This window comes from Astyanax mexicanus, chromosome 21, assembly GCF_023375975.1.
Source record: "Astyanax mexicanus isolate ESR-SI-001 chromosome 21, AstMex3_surface, whole genome shotgun sequence".
NCBI lineage: Eukaryota > Metazoa > Chordata > Actinopteri > Characiformes > Acestrorhamphidae > Astyanax > Astyanax mexicanus.
Genome location: NC_064428.1, coordinates 4,074,856 through 4,085,530, shown reverse-complemented (window position 1 = coordinate 4,085,530; position 10,675 = coordinate 4,074,856). Strand labels below are relative to the sequence as shown.

The 10,675-nt window shown below is 40.5% G+C and overlaps 1 protein-coding gene across 1 annotated transcript; it reads left to right on the top strand.

Moving 5' to 3' along the window:
* Positions 1–5,468: 5,468 nt before the first annotated feature.
* On the top strand, positions 5,469–8,118 carry percc1 (proline and glutamate rich with coiled coil 1). The gene is made up of 2 exons (XM_015603582.3): positions 5,469–6,115; positions 7,214–8,118. Exon 2 carries the CDS (start codon positions 7,215–7,217, stop codon positions 7,923–7,925), a length of 711 nt encoding a protein of 236 aa, XP_015459068.1. The 5' UTR covers positions 5,469–6,115; position 7,214; the 3' UTR covers positions 7,926–8,118.
* Positions 8,119–10,675: the final 2,557 nt, after the last annotated feature.

Genomic DNA, 10,675 nt, shown 5'->3' with positions numbered 1-10,675 from the left:
CTCCGCCTCCAAAACACGGAGAGGACAGATTCATTAATCTGATCATTCAGATTACACTAATCCCTCACTACCAGGGCTGGACTGGCACAAAAAATTGCCCTGCCATTTTTGGTTTAGACCGGCCCCTCATAATCAGCAAAGCACAACCGACTGGTAATTTATGTATTTAATTTATGTTACAGAGAAGCGTAATGTATACATCAATACACACACACACACACACACACACACACACACACATATGTGTGTGTTAACATATATTGTTAACACTATTTTTGTCTGCTCTGTGTAGTTAGATGTTTTAATCATTTTATTGAAATAATCTCTAATATGTATTTCCTCATTTTAACAGCTATACCGTATTTGTATCAGGACAAACAGGACTGCTTTATAAATTCATGCAATTACTTTTATACTATTTTACACTTACTTTAATCATGCTTAAATTGCAAAGCTTTTACTTGTTTGAGTGCTTTTTAAAACATGTTAAACCACAGCATAGAGGCTACAGATTCAAACTACTATAAAGCCTTTCAACACAGCTTTACCTTAAATATCTAAAATGCTATGATGTAGCCTAAAATGAACACTTGCTGCTCATCCCACACTTCTCCGTTTGCTATTTTATCAGAATAAGGGGGCATGGTTCCCAGATTTTGGTAGTATGCAAGTATGCAAATACCAAATAATATTGATACTAATCAATCGCCATTGCTCATCATTCTCATGTAATTGAGCTAACGTTACCTCCATCACCTCAAAGCCCCTGTGTTATCCTAATTTTTACTAACGTTTCCTGCTTACGTACTACACTTTCCCACTCAGTCTGTTCCTCGGTGTCTCTATCACAAGCCTGCATCTCTAGCTGCTGCTCTCCCTGTTTGCAATGTCTTCACGCGTATCTTCTCCGCACCTCCTTTTTTCCTCTCCTTTAACATACGCGCTCAACACTGAAGGTAGCGGGAGTTACAGTGGCCCACGCAGAGAGAGGGTGGGGCCAGTTTCGTCCTATATCCTGATTGGTTCAATCGACTGTCTATATTGAAGTTGGGCCAATGGGCCGCCCCTTCTAAATTGTGGGCCGGTCTCTTAGAAAAAAAGTGTAGAAATAATAATCCAACAGCATCGGCCCTTAAAGAGTGTCGGCCCAGCAGGGAAACGCCCTTACTCCAGATAAGTCCAGCCCTGCTCACAACACAGTAACCAGTGTTACCAGTGTTACACCAGTAACAGTGATAAACTAACCCAGCTAATAAACCTAGATATCAGATCACACAACCAAGGGCGTAGGAGCGGGCTTGAGATTGGGGGGGACACATTTGCCAATATGAACCCAAGCCCACCCAATAGTTTCCTAGAACAGATTATTATTATTATTGTTATTATTATTATTATTATTATTATTATTATTATTATTATTATTATTATGTATTGGCATGTCAATTCTGTTGTATATTTACATTTTCTCCTGCACTTTTATTTTTTTCTACTGAGAGCTCTTCTTAAGATGCTGTCCTTTTATGTAAAAGAATGTAACTTTACGTTGCATAGAGATGTTTATAAACGTCAGGATATGTGGTCTTACTGTGAAATACAAATGAACAGAAGTCACGTTACAGCAGTGTTTCTCAACCCAGTTCTTATATATTCTACTGCATATTAAAACTGTTCTGCATATTCTAGAGCTTCCTCTGGTGGATATACATGATTAATTTAGGCTCCATAGGGGGCTAAAGGTTTTTAACAGGTAAACTCAGTAAATGACTGTTTATTAGCTGATCAGGTGGAAAACACTAGTTTAGGGCAGTGATCGGGGTTAAGTAACTGCTTTAAACTACCAACTTAAAGTACTGTACGAAATTCTGGCGATCATCTACATCCAGCTTCTAGATAACTAGTTAGTTAAATCAATTTTCGTTCATTATAGCTCACAGTAAGTCCTGTAATCCTAAATGAATAAACAGTTTGAAAATTAAAGTGATTAGCTGATCAGGTACAGGGAAACATTACATATATATTTTATTTTTTTTCCTTTAACCCTGACTCCCAATCTAATTCCAAAAATAAGCTTACACACTAACACAGCTGGAGTTTATTAATCACAGTGGGTTTAAACTGTGTGCTGATTCAGAGACGTGTATTTTTAACCAGCTATCAGAAACATATCATCACAGTTGAAGTGGTTAGCCTATCGTTACCTTTCTTTTAGTAAAATCTCCGTATATCCATATCTGTTTTAAAATCAGCTGAAGCTGCTGCGTCCCGATCCCGCTGCTAAATCTCACAGCGAGGGGGCGGGGCTTCCCCAACAGCAAACTGCCTCTGCTCCGCGCGCCGCAAAACCAGCAAGCTGATTGGCTGTTTCTACTGAGAGGCGTGACTTAATACCTGAACCGGCTCCGTGATTGGTCCGGTCTGTCTCCTCATTAATAGTACAGCTGACCTGAGCGAACTGATATCATTTTTGGGGGGGACAAATCCACCTGTTTCTAATATTGGGTGGGACATGTCCCGCCCATCCCCCCCGGTTCCTACGCCTATGCACACAACTCACACACAGCTTCTACAGCTCACACAGTTCACATATCTCCTACACAGCTGTTGATAGCAGCGTGTGGTCGTCCTCACGTTATGGATAATTGATTTGGGCTAGAGCGGCTAGTTTATCTGGTGACCAGTCAGCTAAAGATGCTTAGTAGTTTGGTGCTCTATGAGACATTTTACTGCACAACAAAATGATTTCACGTTGATTCACACGGGGGAGGAGAAGCCTATCTGTTGCCCTGTGTGCTGTGCTGAACACTCGCTGAACTGAACTGCTGCTGCAGCGCATCTAGTGTGCCTTGCGGTGCGACCGTGCAGGGTCACGTTACAGAGGAAGAGAGAGGTCGGGGGTGTGCGAGCTGATTTCAGGGCATTCTGTTTTCACTCGTTTTTAATCGCTCAGGTTTTCAAAAGATCATTTCAAACCAGCCTCAGTAAAATCTTAATAATAATAATAATAATAATATAAAAAAAACGAAGTTTCAAAAGGGCACTTTGGTTGATAAAGGGCAGAGTTGCACGCCTCTACCTACAGCTCACACAGCTTCTACAGCTCGCACAACTCCTACAGCTCACACAGTTCACATATCTCTCACACAACTCCTACAGCTCACACAACTCCAACAGCTCATACAACTACAGCTCACACAGTTCACATATCTCTCACACAACTCCAACAGCTCACACAACTACAGCTCACACAGTTCACATATCTCTCACACAACTCCTACAGCTCACACAACTCCAACAGCTCATACAACTACAGCTCACACAGTTCACATATCTCTCACACAACTCCAACAGCTCACACAACTACAGCTCACACAGTTCACATATCTCTCACACAACTCCTACAGCTCACACAACTACAGCTCACACAGTTCACATATCTCTCACACAACTCCTACAGCTCACACAACTCCTACAGCTCACACAACTCCTACAGCTCACACAGTTCACATATCTCTCACACAACTCCTACAGCTCACACAACTACAGCTCACACAGTTCACATATCTCTCATACAGCTCCTACAGCTCAAACAGCTCCTATACAGCTCCCACAGCTCCTACAGCTCACACAGCTCCTACAGCTCACACAGCTCATACCGTTCTCCCAGCTCATACAGCTCACATAGCTCCTGTACAGATCCTGCATCTCACACAGCTCCTACAGCTCCTCCAGCTCACACAGCTCCTATACAACTCACACAGCTCCTATACAGCTCCCACAGCTCCTATACAGCTCACACAGCTCATACAGCTCACACAGCTCCTATACAGCTCACACAGCTCCTATACAGCTCCCACAGCTGCTATACAGCTCACACAGCTCATACAGCTCACACCGCTCCCACAGCTCCTATACAGCTCACACAGCTCATACAGCTCACACAGCTCCTATACAGCTCCTACAGCTCACACAGCTCCTATACAGCTCCTACAGCTCACACAGCTCCTATACAGCTCCTACAGCTCACACAGCTCCTATACAGCTCCCACACAGCTCACACAGCTCCTATACAGCTCCTACAGCTCCCACAGCTCCTATACAGCTCCTACAGCTCACACAGCTCCTATACAGCTCCTACAGCTCCCACAGCTCCCACAGCTCAAACAGCTCCTACAGCTCACACAGCCCCTACAGCTCACACAGCTGTAAATAAACAAACTTAAATTACAAGCCAAATTCGTAAAAATTTGGGATGCTGTATAAATGTAAGTAAATATAACTAAAAAGGGAATGTAGTGATATATATTCTATTATTTCCACTTATTTATTTATTCCATACTTTTTTTTGCACCTCTTTAACTTTTTTGAGATGCATTGTTGACATAGCGTTCTATGACTATATATATATTTTTAGTAAATGGTAAATTCTGTCTGATAGCTGAGTTTTTTGTGAATAAAATGTGAGATTTGCAAATCAATGTTTTCTGCTTTTGTTTTCATTTTACACATTTCACACCAATTTATATATATTATTATGTTTTTTATGACTTTTCTTTAGTGTCTACAATTTATCATGATTTTCTGTAACTATTTTGATACCCTTAACTGAAAAAAATTAAATGAAAACATTCAAGCTAAACATAGCACAAAATGCATTTTTTGTGATATTATACAGTCTTTTTCACAACGGTAAAATAGGACATTTTTACTTGTCAATGAACATGAAACATACCCTGAAATATAGAATGACTCTTAATTGGTTAGAGAAGCTGTGGCATATGTTATACCAGCTGCTTACTGTTTCTACAGTCTTTACTCTCTGTCTGTTTCTGTTTTAATGCTTTAATTGTGTCTTCTGCTTCAGCAGTCGGGATGAAAGTGTGTGTGTGCTGTGGTGAGAGATCAGAATTGATCTGTCTTATCTCTCTTAATGGGGTTTTATAAAGGGGCTCATCCAGAACTCAAAATGGCGTGAGATTGGATTTCACGCCTTTTTAGGTCCAGTCTTAAGTGCTCAGTAAGGGAGAGATAAGGGCTGCGGTCGCTGCGTGTTTGGACAGCGCCGGTGTGTTTGAGTAAGAGATCTGCGGGAGGAGGGTCGCCTCATTTCCTTTCCAACCTCTATTCAGACAAGCCACGCCACCTGTGGTTGACCCACGTGGAGACTATCATAACAATAAACACCGTACTTAGAGTCAACTGTATAGAAGCCTCTGTAAAGAAAAATGCGATTTTGGTAAATTATAATTGTAAATTAACCTAACATAGCACATGGAGCTACTCAACATCCTAAAAACATCACTACAGGACAGTGTGTACATGTGTGTTCCTTTATCAGACTTTATTTACAGAATGTAGAAGTGCTGTGTTAGTGCTGGAGACAAAAATAAACTAGCTCCTTTTAAAATTGTGTTTTAGCTTCTACAGCTCTGTTCCAACCGTTTAACCATTCAAATGCTTTAAGTTAAGGTTTTACTTTCTATTTAACTAATTTTAACCCAATTTGTCATTTGTGTTACATGAGGATTTAAACTTAAAATGTTTACAGTCATGTTCCCACAGTAAGAAAACATACAAATGAGCTGCTCACTGAATTTATCATATTTTAGTTTAAATTCTGTATTAATATTCTAATGTTTTAATGGTATAACCTTTGGCATAAAACTTGCAAAATATTGCAAACATTTGTCATAAAAAGATATGACCTCCAATCATTTTATATAGATTGTGGAGGATACACCAATAGTATATTACTTATTGATCAGAACTTTTATAATAAATAAAAGCCAGCTAGCCAATCAGAGCGCAGGAGGGCGGGTCCTGCCGGAATGCGGGTGGGGTTTGAGCAGCAGAGCTGCAGCTGGGCCACTCGAAGGTTCCCCGGCAGTAGCGGAGCCGCAGGCCGCGCTGCTCGCCGCGTTTCCGCTCTGCTCTCCGGTTGCCGGGCGCCGAGACGGACTGGGCTCTGTTTAAGCAGAACGCAATTACAAATACAGGCTAATATTTACTGAGAAAACACACCGCGCGCCCCGCGCCGAGCCTTTAAATAGCCATAAACGTCGGTACGGCGGACACAGAGCGCGCACTGACCACAGACCTGCATCTCCATCACTCACAGGTAAGATATCTACTGTAGACCAGCGGGACTGAGGGGGGTTACTTATAAAACTAAAACTAAATCTTTTCCTTAAAAGTTTATCACATTATTGATCTTCTCTTTAATTTTCTACCATGATCTCTATAATATGCCCTGCAGTTTAATCTGGTTAAGCATGTGATATGTTTTTATCTGAATTTGATGTTTTAGCTGGTCTACCTGACCGACCTAAATGACACCCGTGACCAGTATGACCAGCATTAGCAAGCTGGTTACTGAGCAAGACTAAGCTTTTTGACCAGCATGTTCAAATGTTTGACCAAATATTTGACCAACATGACCAGCATAGCCAAGCACGACCTAAATCAGCCACAACAGACATATGCTAATCAAGAGATTAACCAGTCAGGAGTAGGGTATGTTTTTGTCTGGATGATGAATTTGGACCATCTGAAGCCAGCTACCAGCGTGTGATGGACAAGCTGGATTACCAGCATGGTCATGATGGTCATATTAGTCATGGATATTGGTCCTAGATTACATTTTCGAACTTATCCAGAGCTCCACAAATTCTGTCAGGTTTGTTTGTACACTTTTGTGTGTGTGTGTGTGTCTTGGAACAGTGATTCCTGTATATTTCTTGGCTCCCAGTATCCGTGATACAGCAAATTAGCTTAGTGAAAAAGTAGAACCCGAGACTAGAACCCTTTTTATTCCCCAATAAGAACCATGTTTTTAAAAAATAAATTTATTGATGGCTTTATGGTGTCCACCTGCTATAGGTCCACCATATGGATGTGCAGATCTAGGCTATAGACCATCTGTTGATGCAACAGTTACCCCTGCCTCATTCACCGTTGGTCAATTTTTGACCACAGGCCCAATGTTGACCCTCTGTTATCTGGGTGGTAATCCACTGTCACCAAAGCAGTTACATTGGTTTGGTAGGGAATGTGATGCTGGTACGACTATGATTGTTAAGAGTGGACCAACCACAAAACAGTACAGCCTAGAGAAGATCTATTGTCAGGAAGCACACATTAAAAGATGGCAGTTAAGAATATCCAAACACATGCGTGAAGTTCTGCTAATTATGTATATTAACTCATTTCTCTGTAGGATGGCAGCCAGCGTAATCAGAACCATTAGCGGTTTTGGACTGACCAGACCTGTCCGGACCTGCTTCATTCCAATGGAGGAGGAGGAGCCTGAGGATGAATATGAAGAGGAACTCAGAGAGGAGGTTGAGGACAGATTTGAGGAGGACGATTCCTCCGTCACTGAGTCACAAGAAGACGAGCCATGGACCGAGAATCCCTCCTTTGGGCAAAATGAAATAACTGATCGTCTGCTGCAGTTTGCAGAGCTTATTAGCAGTGATGTGCAGCGCTACTTTGGGCGTGGTCATGACCCTGATGCCTGTGATATTTATGCAGAACGGGAACGTCTTGAGGTCAGTGGGCGGCAGCGGTACTATGCTGACTTCATGAGGGTGGCTTCATCGGAGGAGGGGGCAGAGCCTGAAAAACTAGGCCCCCTTGCGGAGCTCTTCAGGGAGGCTCACAGGAAGAGGCAAGGTTTGCCCATGACTCAGCGATGCCTACCCAGCAGCTTTTGGACAGAGCCACGCCCTTGCCAGCTTGTTACCCTTGATGATGCTGACACACCATATGCGCTGAGGTGCTCCACAGAGAGCACCCTGAGCACTTCTAATACTCCAGTCAGCACCATCAGTAGTTCCAGTACTCCAGATTTCAGTGATTTACTCGCCCAATGGGCAACAGACAGAGACAGTGCCAGTGAGTTCAGCTGTGATTATCAGCTACCGTAATGGTGTAACAGATAACAAACTGTTACAAACTGTTACTGCTGATCATATGAGTAATAAAATAATCTGATGATTATTTTTAATGTTTAAACAAGTCATACGTTTTTAAATACTCCAAATATACAACCTCAAAAAAATGGATGCTGTGTAAAATGTAAATAAATGTAAATAAAAACAGAATTCAATGATTTGAAAATCTTGAGAGTGCAGTCTTTATGTTTCTCTGCATATTTCATTATTCTTTCATAAATATGGGATTAATGACAGTGATTCCAAATTATTAGTAATAAAATCTGTTTATATTTACTTTCTTTACCTAAAAATTACCTTACTGAAAGTACACATTTATGGGTGTCTGAATTTCAACTTTTTACCATATGTGAGACATTGAACTTTTTAAAGTGAAGACTTAACTGAGCACAGGTCTAAAACATAAACTTAATGCACATTTCACCTTGTTTTTTTACATTTTAACGTAAAAACTATTCAGTATTGTTTCATGCACTTGTTTTTTGAATGAATGTTTCAAAATAAATATTCACTGTACATAAATGTGTCATTGGATTCCTTGACACTGACTACCTAACTTACTGACTAGCTACCTTATTGACTAGGTAACTAGTGAAGTCACTAGCTCACTGACTAGGTTTCATACAAACGTTATGTTTAATGTTATATATTTCACTGTATTGAAAAGCTCACATTAGCGAGGTGTGCTAAATATTCATACTTAAAGTATGTAAGTTACCTAGTGAGTGAGTTAGCTAATTACCCAGTAACCTAATCAGTAAGCTAATGTGTTACCTAGTGAGTGATTTAATTAGTTACCTAGTGAGTGAGTTAGCTAGTTAACTAATAAGTGGGCTAGTGGGTTACCTAGTCAGTGAACTATTGAGTTACCTAGTGAGTGAGTTACCTAATTACCCAGTAACCTAATCAGTAAGCTAGTAAGTGTAGTCAGTGAAGAGTGAGTTTCCTAGTTACTTAGTCAGTGAGTTGGCTAGTTACCTAGTTAGTGAGTTACCTAACTCAAACTAAACTCACTCACTAGGTAATTAGTTAACTCACTAGCTCAATGATTAGGTAAATGGCTAACTCACTCACTAGGTAACTACCCTGAAAGCAGACGACTCTGATCCAGATCTGGTTTTTCTTCCGGCAAACCCGCATAACAGTCATTGGCGTTTTTTGGATTGGCCAGGATCCAATACAGAATTGTCTTATAGTAGCTGAGTCTGTTACAGATCTGTCTCCATGTCGGCAAACCAAATCTGGTCTGATTATTTGGGCCAGAAGTGGTCCTAACACTGCTGTTCTCCAGAATACACAGCACTATGTAAATCACAGCTACAGTACAAAAGCAAACAAATTATTTGACACCTTTGAGTAAAAAAAAAAATACCTGTATGACTAAATATTTTACTTTTTTGTTGTGGGCTAAAGACTTATTTAGCAGCCAAGTCACACAGCAATCGAGTCCCTTCGCCTAAAAATATAGAGCAAAAAACAAAGCTTTCTTTTTTTTTGGTGTGGGAAATTTGTATTGTTAAAAATATTAATTATTTAGTTCTCTGATGTTTAATTATTTTCAATTAAGTAATTATTTCTAGTTACAAACAAATACATTGATCAAGTAGTTCCGGTCACTGCGCATGGATATTGTAACAGCCCCATTTTAGGGGCCAACTTAGATGGAAGGATAAACTGAGGGTAAAAAGGGAAGAAAACACAGAAAAGAAAAAGCCTGAACAAGGAGCTGCGGTTTTTCAGGTAAGCTGTACTGTTCATGTGTTAATGAAGCAACACATATAAGTTAACTCTGCATATTTTTTAACAGTGCTAACGCTTCAGAACTAACAGTGCTAACGCTAACTAGCTGTAGCAAACAACAGCAGGCACAGGAGGGGGAAAAGCACAAGAAGGCACACAAACACTCATTTAGAGCAGTACTTCGTATAATTTACACTTCTGGAGTGTTTTAGGACATTTTAAATTGTAAAATTATTTAAGTAACAAAGTTGACCTTTGTTCCATTTGATTCAGCTAAGCTAAGAGTTTTATACTTCAGTAACTATCCTGTACACTTGCCACTTTCCCCAGTTATGTAATAAAACACTTTCTTTTTAGGTATCATATATATAAAGTTGTTAAGAAATATTGTTTAATATTCCTGTAATCATTAAAACGGTTGGTAAGACCATGTTAGACGAGTTTGAACGTCTGTGTAAGGGACCGTCCACCACCGTGACCTGATAATGGCAGGTGGGGAACGCTGCATGGGGATGCGAATGGGGTGGGAAAAACTTTCACAGCCACTTAAATTGTATTTTACCACTTCTTAACATAACATTTATCACATGTTTTAATAATAATGACTGAAATGTATGTGTTTTCTACGTTAGCTGAGCTAGTTTAGAGGCTCTGTGCAGCTGCGCAGCTTCATAGCGTCTCCTCACTGACTGGAGGAGGATCCAGCGTGAGACCGGGAGATCACTAAACACACCTCCCTATGCGTGTGCGTCTGTGAGCTGAAAAACTTTGACGCTTTAGTGAGTAAATTGGCAGCCAGCAGACGAACAGGATTAATTCATGAACACTTTCGTGGCTGTCAAAGACATGCACCATTTTTGTCAAGGGGCATGCCATACTGAATTCCTGTCCAGTGTCGAGTTTATAGTGTTTAAAATGGTGAACATAATAAACTAACAAACATTAAAAAGATGTGTTCTGCTATACAGTATGTGCAGGCTTTG